Source organism: Gymnoscopelus microlampas, assembly GCF_963454915.1.
Source record: "Gymnoscopelus microlampas genome assembly, chromosome: 11".
Lineage (NCBI taxonomy): Eukaryota > Metazoa > Chordata > Actinopteri > Myctophiformes > Myctophidae > Gymnoscopelus > Gymnoscopelus microlampas.
In genome coordinates this window covers 28,368,486-28,393,561 of record NC_139948.1, presented here as the reverse complement: position 1 = coordinate 28,393,561, position 25,076 = coordinate 28,368,486, and the positions used below count along the sequence as shown (strand labels likewise).

General features: G+C 42.0%; 2 protein-coding genes across 2 annotated transcripts in view; both read right to left on the bottom strand.

The window, feature by feature from the left end:
- LOC311055169 (myosin-10) overlaps nt 1-25,076 on the bottom strand; it is a 120,113-nt gene that overhangs the window by 8,824 nt on the left and 86,213 nt on the right. The window contains exons 12-32 of the mRNA XM_084071261.1: nt 24,494-24,612; nt 23,876-24,028; nt 22,913-23,086; nt 22,268-22,441; nt 18,914-19,028; nt 14,743-14,936; nt 13,219-13,340; nt 12,419-12,488; nt 12,014-12,174; nt 11,303-11,411; nt 10,408-10,539; nt 9,787-9,993; nt 7,972-8,109; nt 7,361-7,484; nt 6,747-6,918; nt 3,219-3,431; nt 2,848-2,992; nt 1,676-1,882; nt 1,337-1,441; nt 933-1,085; nt 50-298 (exon numbers count right to left, since the gene is read on the bottom strand). Of these exons, the coding sequence (XP_083927387.1) occupies nt 50-298; nt 933-1,085; nt 1,337-1,441; nt 1,676-1,882; nt 2,848-2,992; nt 3,219-3,431; nt 6,747-6,918; nt 7,361-7,484; nt 7,972-8,109; nt 9,787-9,993; nt 10,408-10,539; nt 11,303-11,411; nt 12,014-12,174; nt 12,419-12,488; nt 13,219-13,340; nt 14,743-14,936; nt 18,914-19,028; nt 22,268-22,441; nt 22,913-23,086; nt 23,876-24,028; nt 24,494-24,612 (3,236 nt within the window). The remainder of the gene's footprint in view (nt 1-49; nt 299-932; nt 1,086-1,336; nt 1,442-1,675; nt 1,883-2,847; nt 2,993-3,218; nt 3,432-6,746; nt 6,919-7,360; nt 7,485-7,971; nt 8,110-9,786; nt 9,994-10,407; nt 10,540-11,302; nt 11,412-12,013; nt 12,175-12,418; nt 12,489-13,218; nt 13,341-14,742; nt 14,937-18,913; nt 19,029-22,267; nt 22,442-22,912; nt 23,087-23,875; nt 24,029-24,493; nt 24,613-25,076) is intronic.
- Nucleotides 21,224-21,751, bottom strand: LOC311055720 (transmembrane protein 222-like; the record flags this gene model as incomplete). The annotated part of the gene is made up of 1 exon (XM_084071990.1): nt 21,224-21,751. One exon carries the CDS (start codon nt 21,749-21,751, stop codon nt 21,224-21,226), a length of 528 nt encoding a protein of 175 aa, XP_083928116.1.

Here is a 25,076-nt window from a genome sequence, read left to right as displayed (position 1 = left end):
TCATACCTGGCTATCTAGTTCAATTTGTCTGCTACAACTGTAGTCCAACCTGGTCAAACTTCTTCTGCTTCTTCTCCAGGGTGGAGACGATCTGTCTCTGGTGGTCAAGGTCCACGGTCAGATCGTCCAGCTCCTGCTGCAGGCGGATCTTTGTCTTCTCCATCTTCTCGAAGGCGATGGTCTTCTCCTCCAGACGTTGGCTGGTCAACTCCATGTCCTTCTGCAGTTTCCTCTTCACCTCCTCCAGGCCCTCCATGGAGCCCACATCATCATCCAGCTTCTTCTTGGTCTCACATAGCTAAAGACAAGTTAGAATACATGATCAATAATGTAATGTTGTAATGTAAGTTTGTTTGGAAAAAGAAAAATTCAATAAATATATTGCTGGAAAAAAAAGTATAGAGTACAGTATGTGTGGTATTTATTTATTTTGTTTATTATTTTGGTGTCAGCATGTTGGCACTGGAAACATTGTGTTCTTCAAAATGTGTCTGAATAATCCCGTAAGGGATGGGCTGTGTTGAGGCAGCCAGACATGAAAATAAAATGATTCATTCATTCACAAATACAATATATGCACATGGTGATCTAGATGCATAATGATAAATCGTTTGCTGCAAGTTATGATTATTAATAATTTATTGTTAGACAGTAAAATTAAGTTCATAAAGTACAAAATGGTAAAAAAGATATATATATATCACACGTGATCTGACCCCAAACAGAGCGCTCTTTAAATTGCTTCATACATTCACCCAATGGTCCAAACTATTTTCGTTTTATAATATGGAACAGCATTCAGTTGTAAATAGCACATATTGCAGCCTGCCATATATGTGTGCCATCCAATGTGAATTCATTCTAAGCTAAGCAATATTTGCTCATGTGAACATGTCCCTGTGAGTGTTGGAGAGAGGAGTCTCTCCTCCTACCTGTGCCTGTAGCGTCAGCAGCTGTTTCTCCAGGTTCTTGCGCGCCTCCTCGTCTTCCTCCTGCTGCTCTTGCAGAGCGTTCTTCTCCTCTTCCAGCTGGCGTATGCGGCTGCTCAGGTTCAGCTTCTGACGAGTCTCCTCCTGGAGCAGCTCCTACACACACACACACAGTAGAGTAAGGCAGGTGCTCAAAAAATATCCACGCATACACACACACGTGTACAAACGCATACAGTAGAGTAAGTCATCGTGCTCAAACAATATAATGTAATAACAAAATCAGCTCTGTTAGTATGTGTAAAGCCTAACGGCTTGTAGATCTATTTGCGATGTGCAACTAAGTATAACTTAGCGTTAATGTATAAGACATTTTAGACATGCTATGTAGTTGCTGTGTATCTCACCTGAGTGTCCTGCAGCTGACTCTCCAGCCCAGTAACATCCTTGGTCATCTTGATGCCCTTCCTCTCAGCGTCCTCCAGCATGGCAGACACATTGTCCAACTCAGTCTGCAGAGACATCAAAATAACAGCTAAACACCAGCAATGTCCTCTGAAGAACCAAGTCTACACTAAATATATTTGACGAAAATAACAGATCTACAGGCTGACAATGCGTCGCAGCGCAACACATGTGAACGTGTAGATCTGATATTTTCGCCTAAAGTACGCCCCAGAAGAGGGACACTAGGGTTGAAGAGGTTAAATGCATCTATGCAGGCCCCGTAGCACCCAATCACCCACCTGTAGTTTGTGTGACCGGTCAGCCATCTCTCCCTTGCATCTCTCTCCCTCTGTGACTCGGGCCATGACCTCCTGCAGCTGTGACTCCAGTTTCTTCCTCTTGTGCTCAGACTCAGTCTTGGCCTGCTGCAGGCCCTTTACCTCCACGGCCATCTCCTTGTTGGCACTGTCCTGGCTCTGCTTCGTCTTCTCCAGGTTAGCCTTGAACTGGCATCACATGGCACATATTTTAAGGGCTGCAACTATCGAATATACTCATGGGGATTATTCTATCGATTACCTATTTGATATATATATTTGATAAATATATATATATATATATATATATATATATATATATATATATATATATATATATATATATATATATGTATGTATTTATTTATATATTTATATATATATATATATATATATATATATATATATACATCAATGATTCAAACATTCTGATTGACTTTTTTTTATTGAATACATCCATTTTACATTTGCAGATCTGCTATTTCTTCAAAATGTATTTTTGACAAAAACTAATCTAAGGATTAGTTCTATTAACTATTGCACCCCTACATATTTCATGATTTTATGATGAGTCTGACCACTAGGACATCTCCATGATGGGACGCGCGGGGGGGACGCGCGACAGGACGCGCAATAACCCCACGTTTGCAACTACTTTCGCCTGCGCACTTCACCGGGTATGGTCTAGTATAATTGTAACACAGAGAAACAGACAGAATAGGGAATATCATCTGTTAATATGGATATATCATCAATATTGTTGTTTTTCTGTGGACTACGATACGACATCAACAATTAACTGAAATTGACATCAAAAGCATGATGGTGTGCCATTAAGAACTAGTCTTGACCAATGAGATATCTTGTTCCATGTGTGTAATACTTTAAATCTATGAGGGGTCATAAGGGATGTGAACCTAAGCTGTTTTCTACTATATTCACACATATTCTACCTACGTAACTTGGGGTCGCCTAAGTTATGGACAAGTAGATATCAAGGCTGAACATTTAAATTGGCTCAAAGTTTAGAGCACGCATTGGTTCTTATGAAGACTTGTTATAGAAACATCAGACACCGTTAGTAATAGAACTTTCTTAAAGGCACACTGGCAGCATAAGGTACAGTAGGTGACTTGAAAGTGCCATAGTCATACCCTCTTGGCCTGCTCCAGCTGTTCAGACACTTCTTCCAGGGCGGTACCATGCCTCTGTCTCATCTCCTGAATCTGGGCCTCATGGTTCTTGGTCTCCTCCTCAATGGCCTTCTTCAGCTCAGCCACCTCTTGCTCACGCTTGGTCCTGAGAGCGACAGAGAATACAAGAACATTCAACGGACTTGAACAAAGGAATGTTCCTCATTTAAAGTTCCTACTTCGAGTCTCGCAGTTATTATTAGCTGCCTGTGATGCTAGCACTAAACAGATTTAAGCTTGTTTTGCTGTTGCACTTATTTTCATTTTCTCCAGTGCTCGCTGAATGCTATAAAGATAAACAAGCAAGTGAAGAGAAACAGAACTGTGAGTACCTGAGCTCCTGTTGAGCGGCAGTGGTATCCAGGGTGTCCTCCAACTCCGTCTTCAGCGCTTCCAACTCCTCACTCAGGTCCCTCTTGAGTTTCTCTGCTTTGTTCCGGGCCTGTTTCTCCGACTCCAGGTCCTCCTGCAGCTCCGACAGCTGGGCCTGCAGCTCCCTCACCTGTTTCAGAGCGTTGTTCTTCTGGCTCACCTCATCCTCACCCCTGATGATAACATGTAACAGGACACAAACGATAGACACAGTACACAGACATTAACACAGAAGAGCATAGAACATAGTGAGAGATGGATGCATACATAATGCAACATTGTGATAGTAGATGCGTGGTTACATAGTTTTTTCCTCATTTATACATTTAATGTGTTATTGTACCATTTGAGGTGGCTGCTTATCTTGACACTCATTCTTTACCTAAAGTTGATATATTTATTACAGTATGTGTCAATATGAACTATACTAAAAACAAGAATCTAAAAGTCCTGTTAGACATCAGTAGGTTTCATTCTCTGGGGAGGAGGTAGGTGCACAGCAAATCCCATGGAAATCCAGCCTCAGCCTGTAATCTTCAAGAAATGTGTTTCTGACCTAAGTGTCTCGTGGCAATTAATCCACCCATTAGATATTGAGATATGATATCTCATCAGGTGAAAGTGGAAATTTAGTCCTGTGGGTGGCACTAGAGGAAAGACTGTGGGGTCACCAACATCAGTGGGGTTCATCCAGCGGGATGCATGAAGGTGCACAGCAAAATCCATGGCAATCCAGCCGGCGGTTTATGTGATACTTTGGGACCAAAGTGCACCCTACCACTAGTGGGTCAAAACATATATAATCACAAAGAATGGGTTGTGACCGCTGCTAACAAAATTAATTGTTTAACACTTGCACCTGCTGTCTGTCTCATCTTAAGGTCAGATTCACACAAGATATTGCGCTAATGATTAGAATACACAGAAACATAGGCATGGTGAAAGGCTGTTAGATGCTTGGACACTGCAAGCTAAAGGCTCCTGTACACACATGACAAAATATGTAACGCTAATACAATTTAGTCTACACATTCCTGTTTAGTCCTAGACCTGAAATCAGTATTCTAAGAATGTTTCCCATTCTGTTTTGTGTGTTGTGACCAAATACTATATTGACAGCATGCGTACCTTTCAGCATTGGGAGCATGCCATGCACACACAGACAAAAAGTAATCTGGCCCACAGCCCCACACAGAATCACATTTTAATGAATCTGTCCCACAACCTAAAAGGAGTTTGACACTCCTGTACTAGAGGGTCAAAATATCCACTCAAATGCATGCCTGGCATGATGATGCCTTTGCCTGGCTACAATCACTACTGCCAAGATCACTGGAAAGTCTGGGCGTGTCACCCCTTAAAATGCGCTTCAGTTACCACCAACTCTCTGCAACTAATAGCCACTCAACTGCATATGGCTATTGGCGCTAGAATTTGTGAATATGATTTTTATTTTCGATGAGGCTTATTTGCATAGAAAGAGGTGAGTTTTGTGTCTAATGTATGGATATTACCTATTTTATTACCTTATTTTAATATATGCAAATTATACCACAGCACTATTTGCTTGGCAGTGCAGTTAGGGGTTCAATTCACCCTTTGTGGGTGGGTTGAGAATTATAGTTTATTTTTATTTTATTTGCCCGGTTTACCAGCTGCAATAGCCACACAGTCCTTTTGTGGATTCACCCTGCAATGTCATGCCTACTTGATGACATGGTCTGCTATCCATAAATACTCCACAGGATGGCAGTAGAAGCATATTTTCACCGTCATTCTACAAACATTGGGCACCAGAGGCTGTCACTACCATTTTCTTTGGATAAGCTGAGCTGACATTGATGGACAGCTGTTGTTTTTTGAAGGTCACTTATCTTATCGCTATAATGTTGACTTGACCCACAACGCACACGCGTGCGCACGCACACACACACACACACACACACACACACACACACACACACACACACACACACACACACACACACACACACACACACACACACACACACACACACACACACACACACACACATTCCAAAGAAGTGAGATCCCCTGGATAAATAAATTCTGCCTTGGTGGTCTGGTCAGCCTGCTATGTCATGACTCAGGATCATAATAATGGTAAATGCTCACAGGGAGTTTCTAGATTACAGCAGCGACTCTGCCTGGAGTGCAGTCATAAAGTCTAGTTAAATGTGTCATATAACACGCCAGGTGTGAATACGGTACCTTCCAGCATGTGAGGCCTGATGATGACTATGTACAGCTATGCGGCTCTTAGCTCACACCACTGAGTCACTCTGAGGCAGAATCTCTACTAAAACATCCTCATTGACTATATACCATCTCAATCATTTAAGAAGTCACTGGCTAATCCAGTGGACTGATGTCATCGTTTTGGACAACTGGGGTATCAGTGTGGTGAGCATGTTCATATCAGGAGGCTATTTGCAAAGCCTTATTCAAACTAGATAGAAAGCCCCGGCTGTGACTTCAATTAAATGCTATATACAGTAGGCTGTTTACAGTATATTGTGCTATGTGTATCTGACTGCCTTTCTTAATAAAATGTAATCCTTTATTTCTAAAGGTAGGAAGTGAAACATTTATTTCAACACTAGTGTTAAATAGCTCTATAAATTGGTATTATAATATTTGCTATGGGTGTTAACTTGTAACAGGGGTTTCCCCATATCTCCAGCTCTCTAATAAACAAATAAATGGGTACTCTCCCCTGAGAAACAGAACTAGTGCTTTAAACCTTTTTAACAAAACAAACTTCTTTGTTTTAAAGGAGACACACCATGAATTTCACATTTTTTTATTATTTTTTTATTTTTTGGGCTCCCCAGTGTCTCTTGTACCCCAAAAAATATTTTTTTTTAACATTCAGTCATTCATTCTCATTTCAGAGATTTTCAAAATGGGCGTGTCTGAACAGGCCATCTCAGAATGGCAAGTTTGCTTACATCACCAAACTTTCTGCCCATGTATTTTGATGTATTCTGAGTATTTAGAATTGCTCAGTAGCACCCCTCTGCCCAACAGGACGTTTTGGTATTGCAGCTGAAAGTGCTTTATAAGCCTGAGAGAATTGACTTGGGATGAGTATATCTGAGTGTTGATTTAGGCTCAAACCTTTTGAAAATGGTTTGAGGGACATACACCATATGATATTAAATATCAAATATTTGTTTTTAATTCATGGTGTGTCTCCTTTAATCAAAACATTTTGTTGTTGTTATGTTTCAGGAGTTTGAGAGGATAAACATAAAGTGTGATATAAATATGTAGGCAAATAATCTATGTTATTCTATTCGATTTAATTTAGGGGGTTTAAAGTCTGGAAAACGATTATAATACAGTGCATTAGTGAAAGCATTATAAATAACATAACCAGAAAGAAGAAAGAATGATAGCTAGGGGATTAAGTGGAGTCAGTTTGACTCTCCGCTCTGATTTGTTCTCAGGAGGTCCAACAGTACCTAGCTTGTAGTGCCTGTAGCTCCTCTTCCTTCTTAGCTAGTTGGATTTTCAGCTCTTCTATCTGGGCCTGTAGCTCGGCTATCTGGTCCTGGAAGTCCGATGTCTCTCCATCTAGCTTCCGCTTTGCCTTCTCCAGCTCCTGGCGGGTCTTCTCTTCTTTTTTCAGTCGCTCTGGATGGGAACAAGAAGAGACAGTATGGTTTGAAAATCATTTCTCCTGTCCTAAGCGTTGAATCAGTATTTTACTCTACTCTAACTTAGTAATCACACCTGGTATTTATTTGTAAGCTCTACCAAACTTACTACACCCCTTTATATGAACTTTATTGTACTTAACTATTTATTTCTCCATTGTACTCTAGGCCAAACATTTTAAGTCCATATACACATCTGTGTACTCATTCATGTACACAGACCCACATGTAATAAAGGTTTGTCCCTGGGACCTCCTTTCTAGTGTTATATATGATTTAGCCTTGCCCTAGAAGGTTTCGAAAGTGAAATTAAACTACTCCTTGGCTTAGTTAACTGGGGACCCCCCTTAACTCTTCTCAAGGACGCCCTGTGGCCACTGTTTTTAAGTTTGCTGGGCGGCTTTAGGCGACTCGCTTACCTTCCAGGTCAACCATCATCATCTCCTGCTTGTTCTTCACCTTGCCCAGGTTCTTGGCCTTCTCCTCTTCCTCAGCCAACGTGGAGGTCATCTCATTGATGCGGTCGTCCAGCAGCTTCTTCTCCTGAAGAGGGAAGAAAGGCAAAATGGTATACACTGACTCTTTCAAAAAGTGTAATGCATGTACATAGAAACTGATATTCACTAGTTATAGATCAAGGGTTTCCTTTTTCAGCTCAAGGCCCAAAAGAGAAATTTGATGTCTCCTCAGGACCAATTTGCGATTTGCACAAAATATGTAGGAGCAGTAGCAAAAACTGTGTTCTGCAAAATGGCAGAAAATCTTATCAGGTGGAATTGGCCGTGGCCAATATGTGGAGTTGTGTCATGATCCAAGGAATCCAGGGTAAAAAAAAACTTGATTGTTCGACCTAGGGTTCAAGATTTATTCAAGATCTACAGAGCTCCTTATAACAGTAATAATGTGTGCTCTCTGATTTCAAAACACAGCAGGGTCATGTTATTTTACAATACATTTTAGCATTTAATCTGTGACCATCAGAATAATATTGAAACTGATGTAAGTAGACCGAAGTGTCCATCTGTCTCACTTTCTGGAACTTGGAGTTCTGATCCTCCAGGAGCAGAATGTCCTCTTCATACTTCTTCATCTTGGCCTCGGCGGTCACTTTCTCCAACTGCAGCTTCTGCCTGGCAGCCTCCTCTTCATCCAGCTGTTCCTCCAAGTCCTACAAACAAGAACAAATACTACTATTTCAAGTAAGTATCTTTACTGGTTTGAGTTGAAAGTGCTGCAAGTAATATTTATTGGTTAAAACAAAAACAGTGTTGGTGGTTGGTGGGATTCCGATTCCATCAAAATCAGTAGAGAGAACCCCAGTGGCGTCGTTAGGGGTGGGCTTCGGTGGCTATAGCCACCAATGTTTTGTCCAAAGCCACCAATAAAAAAAAAATAATAATTAAAAAAAAATGTTTTTTTTTAATTATATATCTATCACCCTAACCTAACCCTACCCCTAACCCTAAAACCGAAATAAAGTAACAAAAAACGGGGAAAAAAGCACCCTAATCCGCGAAATCCGCGGAAAAAAAACGCGCGCGCGCGGGAGGAGGGGCACATGCCCGTTGCCTGCGGGGCTAAGCCCCCGACCTAGTAGAGACCTAGCGACGCGTCTGGAGAACCCATCACCTTCAATTTGATAGTGTTCCAGTTCCAACTTTGTCTGCTCATTTCTTTGTTTCATCACTTCCAATTCCGCTTGTTTATATTGTTTATATAATGTATGAGTTCTCGCTATCCTGAAAGGATGAAATTGCTATTCCAACCTGAAAATGTATTTTCTGTTTACTAAAGAAATGGAGAGACGGGAGACCCCTGTCATTAAACAAACACTCTATAGTAATGATTACTATTGGCCTGGGCTGCCGCGTAGCGGTCCAGGCACCCTAGGCTGCAATGCCAGCCTGACAGCGTGTCGTGGGTTCGAATCCCAATCCCTTCGACCTTTGCTGCGTCACTCCCCATCTCTCTCCCCATTTCCTGTCAGTCTACTGTCCTACCATTAAAGGCATAAAAGCCCAAAAACAAGTTATGATTACTATCAGAATATAAAGCTATTAAACACTTATTTGAACAAAAATGTAACCCTTACAGCACCTTTAAGTATACCTAAGTATTTCATTAAACATCCTAAAATGTGAATTAGGAGCATATCTAAATAATACAAAAAAACACGCCAGTAAATTAAAGATTGTTTTGCAAACAGGGTACTTAAAGGTAGGGTAAGTGATTTTCTTTGGTTAAAATAAGTGTTACATAGCTCTATATTCTGATAGTACTCATTGCTATAGAGTGTTTGTTCAGTAAAAGGAGTCTCCTTGTTTCTCCAGCTCTTTATAAAACAGAAAATGCATTTTCCTTTCAGTTTCAGTTTCATTTCCAATTTCATCCAGTCAGGATAGAGAACTCAATCAGGATACAGATTAAACAAGTGAAATTGGAAGTGATGACACTAAGAAATGAGCAGGCAAAATTGGAACTGGAACACTATAAAAATGAAGCTTAAAATGGGTACTTTCTCCTGATTGGCTGAGATTTTGACACCTACCGGAAAATGTATTTTCTGTTTATTAAAGAGCCGGAGAGACGGGGAGACTCCTGTTACTGAACAAACACTCTATAGCAATGATTACTATCAGAATATAGTGCTTTAACCTTTTAACAAAATACTTTTTGTTTTAACCCAAAAATATCACTTACCCTACCTTTAAATATTTGATAATTTGTAATATGCATTTTACTGTTATTTAGGTCCAAGTAACGTCTTGCCAGACACTATATACTGCATGACTACTTCCAGCACGCCACTCCGTCCTCCATCCCTCTCGCGGCTCCATCACAGCACCTGAATATGTGACTGCATCTTCTTCTTCTCGTTCTGCAGGCTCTGGTTCCTCTCCTCCTCCTCCTCCACCCTGGACTCCAGGTCATGGAGAATCTCCTCCAGCTCCTGTTTCTTGGCGGCCAGACGGGCCCTCATCTCCTCGGCCTCGGCAAACAGCTCCGTCTCTGCCTGGAGCTGCTCCGCCAGGATGTTCTTCTCCTCCACCAGCTAGAGGAGCAGGCGTCAAGTCAGAATACAACGGTCCCAGTGTGTGTGTGTGTGTGTGTGCGTGCGTGCGCGCGCGTGTGCGTGTGTGCGTGCATGCGTGCGTGTTTGTGTGAGTGCGTGTTTGTGTGAGTGCGTGTTTGTGTGAGAGAGAGAGAGAGCGTGCGGGAGTGCATGCATGCATGTGTTACAGCTCCCTTGTTCCATTTGCAGTTCAATAACTGCAACCCATTTATCCAACTGGCGTCTGATCAATGAACTACTAAAAATATATATGGAACATGGCTACCCCCCCCCCCCCCCCCATGGACATCGACAAGGGAATTAAACTCAATCAACTCAAGCACCCAATAACACAGCTAAATATTTGCCTGGATAAAGTGACCTATAATGAGGTTGGGTGTGGCTGGGACTGACCTGCTTTTGTTTCCTCTCCATCTCCACCAGCTCTCCCTCCACCTTGCTTTGCTTCTCCTTGACTTTGACCAGCTCCTCGTCTTTGGCTTGCATCTCCTCCTCCTGCCGGGTGACCTGCAGCAGGGGCTTGACCTAGGATAACACACAAAGAGGAACTTTATTATTATTATTGTTATTATTATTATTATCAGCAGTAGTAGTAGTAGTATTATATTTGAAAAATATCCTTTTAAATCCATTTTATCCTTTTAAAATCCATCCATGGCAATACATTTTCAGAACTATAGCACCTCCTCCAGTGTGTGATTTTATCCACAGGAAGAGAGACACTGGACGTGGCACTAGGTCAGACAACAGAGGGGACTGTGAGGTCCATCGTAGGCAGACCACTTTTGGACAGAATGTCCTCTTCATCAAGGGAAGCCTACGATGGAATAGTCGTGAGACTATTGTCACTCTAAGGGAAAGCCCCAATTTTAAAATACAACTAAAACAATGGTTGAACATTTCTCAATCATGTGACTATTGATACATTTAAATCTTAGATGTGTCAAAATAGGTTTTGATTTTCAATTGGCTAGGTACAGTATTAGACTATACAGTAGGTATTTAGGTTGTTTGTTGGTTAGGCTTAAATTATGTATGGTATTTTTATTTTTTTATTTGTAAGCAGTTGTATGTTGTTGTTTTTTCTCTTTTTTTCATGTTATCACTGTGGTGTATTTGTATGTGGGACTACGGATAGAAATGAGCTTGACACACAGTGACCCCTGGTGTGGCTATTCTGATTGGCAGATCCCTGACCAGTGTTTATGGCAAGTTTGGTGCGGATCGGAGCAAAGTGTGCCTTGCCTCGCACGCACGCACGCACACGCACACACCCACACCCACCTACCTTAGTGAAGAGTCTCCACCACTGCCAGTGGCGTAGCTTCAGGTAAGCAGCACAGTTCCTCTGCAGAACCTTCAGGGCACTGAGCTGCTGCTGCTTCTTAGCGAAGGCTCTGCAGCCAGACAGGAGCAGGAAAGAACACTGTGTGTGTTAACTCTAGCCTTTTTGCTATCTTAAAGCTACTCAGAACCTTGTAGATTGCAGCTTTAAGTTAAAGATGCAATCCGTAAAATGTATGTCCCGGGATTCGAACCCAGGTCTCCCACGTGGGAGACTCACTGAGCCCGTTTGGTCAGGGGAGATATTGCGTTTTAAGCTTCAGGCAATACCTTGTCAACAGTGTTCCAATCCAAACACTGGGTCTAATTTTCTCAATAGAGGTGCAGGGAGACTATATTGTGTTAACATACTCAAATAATACATAAACATTTTTGTTTTATTCATTAAACAAAAGTTCAGGAGTGCAGATTTGAAGATTTACAGCACCAGATTCACAATGTGAGTCTGAAAGATTGCGTGGCTGTGCGTGACAATTCCAAAGTTCAATACCTCGCCACAACTGAATAACAGTTCATTCAATATCAGATCAATATGTCAAAAGGAAACAAGACTGTGATTAAAAATCTCATGCCGCACCAGGCGACCCATGTAAATTGTCCAAAAACTAAACAAAACAAAACAATACCAACCACTACCAGATGTTTGTGGACTCACTTGCGTGCCAGGTATCCCCGGCAGACGGCCTGGAAGTAGATGATGATGTCAGTGATCTTCAGGTCTCGCTCCTCCTCCAGGTGGGCCAGAACACCGGCCCTGAAGAAGATCTTACTCTGGCCGATACGGAACAAGTTGAGGTCCAGCTCCAGAGCGCGGATCTACAAAGGGTGGATTGATGGATGGGGGGGGGGTGGATGTGTTAATATGGAGCTTGTGTTACAATAACTATAACTAATCTATCCCACATCCTTATTGGTAAAATCCTATTGATTTCAGAATGGTGGACATATGATATTCCTGAATACTAACATAAACTTATCTAGGTCCTTGTTACGTCTTACAGTGGTAATCAAAGCACAATATTACTTGTCTTTTGTAATTACAAGAGATCCAGATCTTTACCATTCTCTCACAGGCCTGCTTGCCGTCCATGAAACCCTTGGGAATGGCATTGGGAGTGAGGATTTCATACCTGCCCGAAGAACAGAGAGAGATAGAGTTTGATGGCTAAAAGCCACAGTGTAAGCATTTCACTGTACTTCCAAGTTGAGAGAGAGAGAGAATCCAAGTTTAGAGAGAGAGAGAGAGAGAGAGAGAGAGAGAGAGAGAGAGAGAGAGAGAGAAGGTGAGAGGGAGAGAGATAGAGAGAGGGTGAGAGGGTGAGAGGGAAAGAAAGAGGCCTCTCCAAACAGGTCTGTCTATTCAGTCAGTGACAGTGTGGAGATCAAACATCAACTATCTTTCATCCATCATCAAAGTACATGGAGTCACTGTTAAGGATCACACACGCATACATCATGACATATCCAGTAAGAGTGGAACAGAGTGATACTTTCAGCTCAGTGGGAGATGGGAAAATACCATATAGAAATAGTCCAGAAGGGAAGCGTGCACATCTCAATAGAAATTCCACAGGTGCTGAACAAAAATACATACAATGGAGAAGAAGCGAAGTCCGCACACTGTTCTGTAGCTCCCTGTAGAAGTCTGATGAAGACCCACACAGGTCCACACGTTGTCCATTAAATTAAAATAAAAACTTTTTCTACTGGGAGCTACAGAACAGTGTGCGGACTTCCCTTCTTCTCCAAAACACCATATAGGACAGAACAGAATAGAAAATAGAATGCTATAGAATAGTATAAAATAAAATGGAATAGAACCGAAGACATCACTACGTAGACAAAAACGTGTGACAGTACCTCTGTCTGAACTCCTGGAAGACAATGCGGTTGGGGAAGCCTTGTCTACAGATACGGATGCCCTCCAGAACTCCATTACACCTCAGCTGGTCCAGAACCAGGTGGGGGTCCAATTTACCTGCCTGGGGGAGACAGAGGAAGAGGGGGGGGGGGGGTGACGAGGATGAGAAGAAGGAGCCAAATTTGGAACAAGACGAGGATGAACAAATAACGAAGCTCTTAGGAGAAGAAAGTTTAGTCAGTACACTCAGCCTGAGTGCAATACTTTAGTCATAATTAGTACTAGTCCAGTCAAAACATTATGCAACAAGCTTGCAGGCTCATTGGCAATTGGTAAAAAAAAAAGAAAGAAGAAGCTTTCTGAGTACCTCTAGGATCACCCCAAAGTACCCCAAAGTACCCCCATTTGAGAAACACTGTACTAGTCCACACCTGAATTTCCACCCACCACCCGGCAGAGCTATGGGACCGCGATTACAGATCCCATAGCCTGAGGAAAAAAGCTAATACACAGCTTAAATTTGGGAAAAGTTCAAAATTGACTTCTTCACTCCTTGCATATCCCAATGGTCAATGCCCATGTGTAAGTCCAGATCAATTGGTCAACCCACTGAGGTGAAAAATGGATGAGGACCAATGGAAGGACTGACAGAGCTTTGTTCATTTTATAGTGGGATAACTTTGGGCAAATTCCTTCCAAACCAACCACAAGTTATTGACACTTTCCCAGAATTTCCGATTTCTATTTTTCTCTGGAATAGCTGACACTTGCATTCATGACTCTGGGGGGTGTCCATGACAAGCCCTGCAGCGTGCCTGTCCTCTTCTTTAGCATACCTGTGTTACTAACACTTATTTGTGGTCACTGCAGAAACAAGCGCCCATAGTCAATCCCCCCCCATCATACTTTGTTTAGAAATCACTGAGGAAGCCCACAGACCCCAACAATTGTCTCTTCCGCTATTGTTTGATTTTGTCTCGAATGTGATTTTTATTCTCTCTTTTGACTTCAGTCTCTTGTTTTTTTGGATGGTATCATAATACCGTTCTTTCATTTGAAAATAAGTGGGACTTTCCTTGACCTGTGAAGATTTGTAAGTGATAGATTTAGGCTGTAAGCTTTGAAAAGAAAGTCTAATAAAAGTTAGATTAATAGCTGACTTGAGACTAGTTGGATAAAAACAAATTACACCCACCCTCTTCTAAATATTCCATTAATAATTAAAAAAAAGAAGGGAGAAAAAAAACCCAGTAATAACACTCCATATGGTTATCTAAGTCGGGTCGGTCAGTTCTGTATGCTTTGAAAATAGACACCTTGGTACTACTACACGTTGGACGTCGTGTCTTATGTTTGATTACTGTTTCACTTACTACTTGTTTATTATTTTGGGTGAGAACCTTGTATAAGCCCTATATGGATTTACTTTCTCTCCCTTTTAACAATGTTACCGTTAACAAAACACCATAAAATGTATGGTGTAACTGACATATGACTGGTCTGAGTACCAAGATGACACTCACCCTCTTCTCATGGTTGGGTATGATGCAGCGGACGAAGTTGGGGTTGGTGTTTCTCAGTGTGGCCATGAGCTTGGACAGCTGCTCCTTGTACAACTGGCCCACAGTACGGAACATGCCCTTTTTAGTCTTGTAGGACGCACCGAATGCTGTCTCGTTCATGCCTGCCACCTGGTCCAGACCCACGATACGATCAACTAGGGTTGGAGGGATAGAGAGAGATGGAGTAACGTTAGTGAAGTGGACACAGTGGTGATTAATAGGAACTAGTGTGATACTACTTGACTGGAATATACATCACTAAAGGTAAGATGTTGGATTTGAATAAATCACAGTAGAAAAGGGCAAAGCCTTGATACTCAATTTATATACCCATTTCTGACAACATTTTGATCTAAGATGGATATTCATCAGAGAATGTTGTCAATGAAATGTGAAGTTTCAAGGATGCAGTTTTTACTGTTTCAGTCAAAAGACAGTTGATGGTGGTCCTTCATGTAGTTCTGGGCTACAGCAGTACTATCCGTGCGAGGCTTGCTTCTCTCACACTAACAATTTTAACCCATTAGTTACCCAGTGTTGGCTATTAAGAAAAATATCAGATATATAAGCTCACAGCACGTCACTTCGTGCCGTGCTGTGAGCTTGTACATCTGCTATTTTTGAACATTTTTGAAAGATCTTGAAAGTGTGAGTACTACTGATTTAGAACGCATTTATAGAATCGGCCTCAGGTCTAAATGGGTTAAACCAGGGGTCCATCTCTTTTGCAGGTGAAGAGTCCATAGCAAGCTCTCCAGTCAAGCAGAACTGGAAACCAGAGCACAGCTAGGACAGATCATCATACACCTTTAACATCTAACAGAATGGCTGTCATGATGGAGGACGTTGGATGCCAAATACTGTACCTGACTAGAGCCAGGCCGATATCGGTTTGGACAATATATCGTCCATTACTTGCTTTTTTGACGACATCGGTATTGGCAATTATGCAGCCGATGTGTCCCGAGTTCCCGATTTGTAAAAGGTTTCAAAAATACCAGATATTGTAGATTGGCTATTTTTGAAAAAATGTGAATAGGGCTTAAATTATTAAAGCTCCACTATGTAACTTTCCTCTTCTACCCCGCATTTGAACCCAGTTTCCTGCACAAGTGCTGACATTTTTACCATTGAGCTAATTAGAGCCTGCCTGCCCTGATTGCTCAGGGGATAAATTGAATCTTGACCATCAGGTCAAAATTCATGTCAGATCATGTGTCTAGGTGAGACATGACCTTTGACACAATCTAAATGTCTCAATAGAAGAGCAGGGAGACAAAATACAACCACCCCAATTGTATAAGTTATATTATATTAACAAACTCTAAAATACAGATTGGACAATATTACAATTTATTCATAAAAAAAATGACATGGTGCCACTTTAAATAAAAAATAAAGTAGGCTACAGTTTATGTGTGTATTTAATATTTACTTCGGCTAGTTCATTAAATGTCACCGTTTCCTGGTGAGAAGAGTACTTACTGTAAAGAATATTTCCTGTGTCTTTCACTCACTTCAAAAACGTGAGGACAATGGACAATGCAACTTCATATTTGTTTTTATAGTTTTAATTGGCATCCACTATATCCCTTAATTGTTATTGTTTGCAGAGAGATATCTCTTAAACCACTTTAACTAGATAGGTCCTGCTCAAGTCAAGGACATTGGTCCTCAATAGTTCAATTAAATTGAAAGCCGGTGACAGAAATGCTACGTCCTCCTGTTTGTTTGTTTGTTCAATCATGTTTAATAAAAGAAGATGAATGACAGGGAGCTGGATCAGATATCCGGTCTTCTGCAGGTTACTAAAAGTAAGCAGGAACTTAAATAATCTTTAGATTCAACAATGGTTGTTTAAGTACAGCGGCACCAATCCGTCTCCCTGCAGTCTACTCAGGCACGCTCAGGGTCAGTTTGGATACGTATGCTTTAAGAAGATATAGGACACATTAGTCCTATAGCAAACTGTCCTTAAACAGGATGAAGCAGCGCACTTATCTAAGATTACTGCTTACAGCATTAGTAGCAGCATTTTGACATTTAAGGCTGGCTGGCATATCCTCTGTGTGTGGTAGCCAGACAGTTTAAATGGAGAGTTGTGTTTCAAAGACAAGAATGCCATAACAAAGACCATTGTTGTTTGTTTTGCATGAATCCTCTTCATAGGATGAAATGTCACCTTATTATGTGCCTCACAATTGAAAGCAATCCTTTAGTTTAACCCAGCCTCACCCAGTCTAGTCGGTCATATTTCACCTACAAACGTAATTCAAACTTTAAAATGATAATTTATGTTTGGAATCTATGGGATCTATTCAATTTATTCTTTTCTGTGCTATCACAATTTAAGTTTGGATTTTATAGTCTTTTCAGTTTTTAGAATACACACTTATGGTGTTGCTAGAGTGGAGCCAGATAGAATTCCAAAAACTTTCACACATTATCGTAAACTTTCCTGCAATTGTATATCTGTATTTTATATATCGAAATGTTCACATGGGTCCACTGATTCCTACAATGCAATGTACTATAAGCTGTGCTGTTGTTGTAGCTGAGCTGTATGAACTGATATTTTCAGCATCAGTACCAGTACAAAGACAGTCCAGCCATGCAAAGCCAGAGGGGAGGTTTTGTGAGGAACAAAGTGCAGCTATGAGAGAGCAGGGAACCGATGAGGCCTAACAGTGCAGCCACATAGAGAGGAGAAGCCAGTGTTACATAGAGAGGAGAAGCCAGTGTTACATAGAGAGGAGAAGCCAGTGTTACATAGAAAGGAGAAGCCAGTGTTACATAGAGAGGAGAAGCCAGTGTTACATAGAAAGGAGAAGCCAGTGTTACATAGAGAGGAGAAGCCAGTGTTACATAGAAAGGAGAAGCCAGTGTTACATAGAGAGGAGAAGCCAGTGTTACATAGAGAGGAGAAGCCAGTGTTACACAAAGAGAAGCCTTCTTAACATTCACCTGGAGCCTCATGGAGCCCAGAGACATTGTCATAGAAAGACACTCTCTGAAACGTCTGAATGTCTATAGACGCGTAGGCAGAGACACAAGAAAGAGAAGACAGGACAGTGAGGGAGAAGATACTACCTATATATATATATATTTCAGGCTGACATTGGGTTATCATAGCTGGTTATTAATTAGGACACAGGTTAGTCCAAAAACAGTCACTTAATCACTTCCTTTCCATTTTCCATCTAATTTCAAAACAAAAACATTGTGTGCTCAACTATAGTGGAAAAAATAATTGATCAATCATTCTTTTGGGTATGACAGATAATAATCTGGCTCTGGATTACCTCTCTTACAATACACTGTTTAGTTTGGCAACACTTACAGACACTCACGACTCTGGTGGTTTTTGCTCTTGACTACTGGGTTCGTCACTGGCATCACTTTAGAGGCCTGCTCAGGCAACTGCCCTTAATGTTTTACTGTAGTTAAGACTGTACATTCCCTTTTTTACTCTGTAGATTTACAGTCCATATTTATGACAACACTGTACATTATATAGTGTGTGTGTGTGTGTGTGTGTGTGTGTGTGTGTGTGTGTGTGTGTGTGTGTGTGTGTGTGTGTGTGTGTGTGTGTGTGTGTGTGTGTGTGTGTGTGTGTGTGTGTGTAGTGTTTGTGCGTGCGTGTAATGTACATGACCATTATGGGCATAGCGGTCGGAACTGTGGCTCTGGACAACCGGATCTCTGTATCTGTCAGTCCTTGTCCCTTTTATGCCCATATATGTGGAGATCGCTGATGTCATCAGTAAATGCCCATATATGGGCATACCCCCCTTTTGTGCCCATATATGGAGCAGACTTATTTGTTTCTGGCTGATGCCATGACGACACCTTGAGTTTAGAGAACACACTCCATATTTGGGCGTAGCTGCATTGGAAACTCCTTATATGGTTATGGCTGTGTCAGAGTGACGTGCCCACCCACCCACTCGCACTCCCAGTAGCCAATCTTATTATAGGATAGGATAGGATAGGATACATACATACATACATACATACATACATACATACATACATACATACATACATACATACATACATACATACATACATACATACATATATACATATATATATATATATATATATATATATACAGCGTTATGGGACTCACCATCTTTCCAGAGCTCAGCCACAAACTTGTCAGCTGACTGGTGCAGCAGTGTGGCCACGTTATCATTCAGTGGGTCCATGTTCTTCATCAGCCATTCATCAGCCTTGTAGTCCACCTGAGGAGGCAGAAGACCTATGCTTAACCACTTGAACCATATATACTTAGCTGACCGGTATCCCCCAGGGGTCTATAATACTTGGCCCCCTCCATTTTCCCTCTACACCAAATCTCTTTGACGAAAATAGCCGATTTGCACGTCATTGCACATGGTTACACGCAGTCCTTTGAGCAGGAGCACGCGCACCCACATGCATCGATTAAAAACAACGCTTAAGTTCACACCTCAACAAAGTTTACAAAGGGTGCCGACTGCCGGGTGTCACACCAGGTGAATTAACATAGGAATGAGCCTAGATGCATATCAATTGTCCATTGAGTGACCTGTAGAGTAGGTGTAAAGCGACATGCATGTGACGTCTTTAAATAAGAGTCTCACCAGAGACAGATTCACCAATGCAACACTGGTCCTGAGCGATGCACAGTGGCTGCTAACTGCTCCTTAGCATGGGTCAAATGCAGAGGACAAATTTCCCCACGGGGACAATAAAGTATAACAAATTGAAAAGAATCTAAGCTTCAGTACATTTTTGGCACCAGTTTCTGTGGCATTTTTATGGATTTATTTCTAAGTTCAAGTGTTTGTGATTCTGATTTAGTGCATGTGAAACATCTGACAAGAACTCTAAAAAGCAGAGTTCATTGTATCGGCTGAACAGGTAAGATTTAAGATAAGAGGGCTACAAAGTCCTCCATATGGATTTGATCAAATTGCATGGGAATGGATAATCCACTATGTTTACACTCATTTTCCACTTCAACATTGCTCTGTCCTGCAGCATTTATTTGATCTAGTTGAAATGTAATGCTGGATCCAGAAGTGAATATTGGATGAGGTTTAGCATCTGGACGATTATGAGGTTTTCCCCTGCTCGTCATGATAAGGTTCACGTCCAGAAATGAGGTTGGTGGTTTTACATTGTACACATGTGTATCTGTGTCAGGGTGTGTGTGTGTGTGTGTGTGTGTGTGTGTGTGTGTGTGTGTGTGTGTGTGTGTGCGTGCATGCGCGTGCGTACGTGCGAGGGAGAGAAAAGGGGTAAATCTAATTAAACCATCATTCTGGGGTCGATATTAGCTTTCATGTGGAGATTGACGGAGAGCCTCCTCTGGAATGTTCTGAAATATGTGTCTCCTCTCTCCAGATGGCAGACCACCATGCCAAGGTGAAGGTTGAATAGCCTCCGTTATGTAACCACCAGGCAGCGTGGAGTCACAGTCACACCAATGCGAACCAGATGTGGGTTTCCTGCAGCAGCAAGACAACCGGGCTTTTGTGTTGAAGCAATGACCTGGTTAATTACGCTTTCAGAGGAGCGAAGGTCTGCTGCCTCCAAGGAAGGGGACCACAAAAAAACACTGGCCAGAAACAAGAGTCGCTTCAGTAAGAAAAACACAGCGAACATGGAAAGATCTGAGGCTATAAGTGGACTTGAATAGGAGTAATGGTTTAAAAATGAATATTTCACCTGGCCAATTACTCTCGAGCTAAGAAATACATGTCCTATTAGTGAAGTAATAACGGGGGACTGGTCCTGTAGAAGAAACGCAAGTGCTACAAGTCTAATTTATGCTTTGTTGCACGATGGTGGCCCTCGCCAAAATTAAATGGCAAAAATCTTTTTCAGCGAGCGACATCACTCTGTGATAAAGCACAAATTAGTCTGTGGTGTAAGCTTAATTTGAGAAAAGTGAATTTAACAGAAGCAGTGACAAGAAAGAAGCTTACGCTCTGTTTTGTACGCCTCGATTTAAAAAAGTATCATTGAAAGGGTCAACGAGGTCAAATAACGGCATGGCTTCCATGTGGATCTCGGACTTCATGTTTTCGATTTTCTTTTTTTTAAGGAACTAAACTCACAATTCATTAAAAGGTTCACTAAACTTCACTAAAATCTATTCGCTCTCCTCAAATAATCTGGCTACCAGGTTACGTGCCTGTTAATGGGTTACCCTCCTCCCGAGAACAGAGCAGGCGTTTACTGTGTGGACTGAAGGCGGTTGGCATTCGTCTTCTTTGTGATCTTCGTCTCCTGGTTGGATATCTGGGTGAGTATGGTCCTCATTTACAACCTCCCCTCCCCCTTCCCAACTTCAATGAGCAGAACGCAGAGTGACGACTCCCATGTCGCTTAGAATGGTCAAGCCCTGCATCCGACTGCAGTTCCCTCTTCTTCCCCCGTGCCGCCGTGGTCACCGCAAATTGAGTGTCAGGGCCACTGTAAGGATGACCCCTGTCAGCATCAGAAAAGGCAGCCAGGTTTTTAAGAATCCGGCCCAGCTGACATGTTTGCCGTGTATGAGAACGAGCAGGCAGAGCTTGACCATGTTCCACGAGGTACTACTTTCATAGCGCATTAGATTCAGGGCCATGGCTACGTGAGAGTGACAGTTGTCACAGCAGAGGTTGTGCATCCTGTGTTTATACTCCTCGGACGCATCGAGAACTGCTGTGTCCCAGGCGTTGGGGCCATTAGCATACACTTTGCTCACATCAAGCATCCAGTACTTTGCTGGTCTCCCAAAGGCCATGTTGTCTTCTGAGACAAAGTAAGGTCCAGCAAAGTCACGGATGACACCTGTGGAAGTGCAGATTCCCATATGTCCAATGAATGGAAACAGCCACGACAGTACAGGGATAGGCGTCCACACGATACAGTACGGATAACGATTGGTGTCGGGATCGATCTTCATACTCTCCGTCTCATCACAGTCCGCCATCAGCAGCAGCTACTGTGCAGAGAAACGAACCTCACTGTTCCTTCCTCGTATTTCACGTGGCATGTCTATGGCGGCGGTCATCTATGATGTCACTACTATGATGTCAGTCATCTCTGTATTTGGGCAAAGTTTCAGTCTAATCCGACCTCCATTGACTTTCAGTATGAAATAACAAATGTCAAAAAGTATAAAAACAAATGTGAAACATATTTGTGGATTTACTTCCTTGGCCTACTGGTAGTGTGCACAAGATATTTGGACGGACGGACGGACGGACGGACGGACGGACGGACGGACGGACAGACAGACAGACAGACAGACAGACAGACAGACAGACAGACAGACAGACAGACAGACAGACAGACCATCTTATAGACGGCTCGCCCAATAGGAATCATGCCATAAAAATGATAGAAGCAGGAGTGTACAGTGTAAATTGTGGTCCAAGACATATTAAATGGTATCAAATGGGGGGTCCTTTTAATTAAAACAGTTGAGAGTCACTCCTGTACATACCTTTCCTGCATAGTGGATAATGCAGAAGTCAGCTTTGTCCTTGAGTTGACGTGGTTTCTGGAACTTGGTGTGCGTGCCCTGCTCCTGTAGCACCTTGTCCACAAAGGTCTTGTCTGTAGCCTTGGGGAACCAGCACTCCTCGTCCAGCAAAGCCAGGATACCAGGGGGGTTGGTCTGCAGCCACAGGCAGGGACAACAGGGAAATTTTGTTACATGCACGCAAACATGCATACTTATAAACACTCATACAGTACCTGCACAATATACAAGCATACTGTACATGGAGAAATGCACACAGTACCTGGCTGCACCACACACACTACACAGAAGTTGCTAATGCATCTTTGCGTCTATTGCATTAACAATGGTAATTGTGATGTCTTTCTATCATGCTGTATCTACAGTACTTTGTCTTGCCCTGTAACCTGTATCTTAACTCCTGTGCTCTTTGGTGACTGAATTTCCCTCGTGGGATCGATAAAGGTCTTATCTTATCTTACTTATAATGTGAGGTGTGGTTCCTTAGATTATAATAAACAATTGACGTTCACGTTCACTTCATGTTAGACCTTCCGCCATCGCACGCACGCACACACACACACACACACACACACACACACACACACACACATACACACCACTAACCGGTCTCTCAATGAGGTCGATGCAAGGCTGCAGGTCGAGGCCGAAGTCGATGAAGCTCCACTCGATGCCCTCTCTCTGGTACTCCTCCTGCTCCAGGATGAACATGGTGTGGTTGAACAGCTGCTGCAGCTTCTCGTTGGTGTAGTTGATACACAGCTGCTCAAACGAGTTCAGCTGGAGGGACAGAGAGAAGGACGAAACAAGAGGAATCAGGGTGTCGTTTTGTTTGCTTAATGTATTGTTAAATGTGGTATTATTCAAACTATCAATGTATCCCTCAGTCACATTGTCAAATAAGTGAGTAGGGCTGGGCAATGTATTGACTAGATATCTATCGTCTGGGTTTTGAATATTGTAATATCGTGATATGGCATAAGTGTTGTCTTTTCCTGGCTTTGAGGCCATCTATCAATTACACACCCCATGACGCCTTGAATTCATGGAGATTTTTACATTTTGGTCACATTCCTGAGACAATAATTTGATGACCGGATGGCTGGTCAGTAGGACACTCAATTAAGTTTCCTACCGCAGACTCTGCTGGCAGCGAAAACATAATCTCACCCCTTGCCTTTGGCCTGGCAGAGATAACATAATATTATATAATAATAATAATAATAATAATAATGTACATAATATTGTTTGAAATATTCAAACAAGTGATCAGATAAGTCCAACCCCATGTGTTATATCTTATTCAAAGATGAATGAGGACAATTTTACAATTTTATTTTGACAGAAAATTCACTTAAACCCTACAGTATATACTTAGTAGACAGGGGTCCGCTCCTTTTTCCTTCTACACCAAATCTCGTTGCCAAAAAGAGCAGATCTACAAGCTTGTCAGATCTGCTAGTGTAACACCCCAGAATAGGGATGCTAGGGTTCATGTGGTTAAAACTAAACTCATGTTTCAGTGTTGGAGTGTTTGTGTTTGCAAGCACAATGCAGTGATGTAAGCACCTCAAAGATCTCAAACCCAGCGATGTCCAGGATACCAATGAAGGAGGCCCCCTGGCGCTTTGTCCTGTCCAGAGCCTTGTTTATGCGATGGACCAGCCAGCGGAACAGACGCTCGTATGTTGCTTTAGCCAGAGCTTCAATGGCAAAGTCCGCCTGGGGAGAGACAGAGACACTTCAAAGTCCAGGGAGAGAGACCAGGAGAGACCGATGACATGAATAATAGATAATAACCATGTGACCCATATGGCCATAAGTCTAATGGCAGCAGATATGAGAACGTAAAACCATGGGTGATACTGACTTTTCCTGTTATGATGTTAAAATACTGGCTAAAGCTTAGAAAAACCAAGAGTCTGATAGCAAACACATCATGAGACAGCATCACTTCAATCACAGCAAAGCCAGAGACAAATTTCTCTGTACTCTTTTGTTGATTTTCATTCTATACGTATACTAATTTTACACCAGCAAAAAAGGCCAGTGAGTCTCCATTGTACACACAGTAAAATCTGGAGAGTTAATTTAACTCTGAGAGTGTAAAAATGAACCCGTAAGGGTCAATTTACTGTGTATCTCGTGTGCCACATGCAGCTTTTCTATCATGAGACAGCATCTCACCTGTTCTTTGGTCTGTGCCTTCTGCACATAGTCTCGTCCCACTTTGATCCTGGGGGACAGGATGGCTCTGGTGAACTCCATTACATTCAGTCCCAACAGATGGCACAGCTTCTGGGCCGCTGTTAGGACCAGAAGGAACACAGGGGGTACCTCATTACAAAACAGACTTCCCACCGATACACGTTGGTTTGTTTTTTTTAACTTTATTTATCTAGGAAAGGTATCGCTGAGCAAGCATACTCTTTTTCAGCATCAGACTCATTTAAATTCATAAAGGTACTTCACAGCACGCCTGAAACCGTGTATAGGTGTTCATTATGATAAAATGTATTTATATGGCTTATTACAGTGGCACTGCTATTGTAGAATTTAGGGCAGGAATCTAAGCTTTTTTTTAATTCTAGTCATCAACAATACTATACATCTCAAAATTCACCGGCCACTTTCATTGTTTTGACATCAAAATACATATTCAGAGTTAAATGACCTCAGAGTAGCGTGTTATCAAAGTGGCGGACCCGTAGACGAACATACTGGCCACAGCTGAAGTACAGACTAGTGGTTAAGTTTATGGATTGTCTTT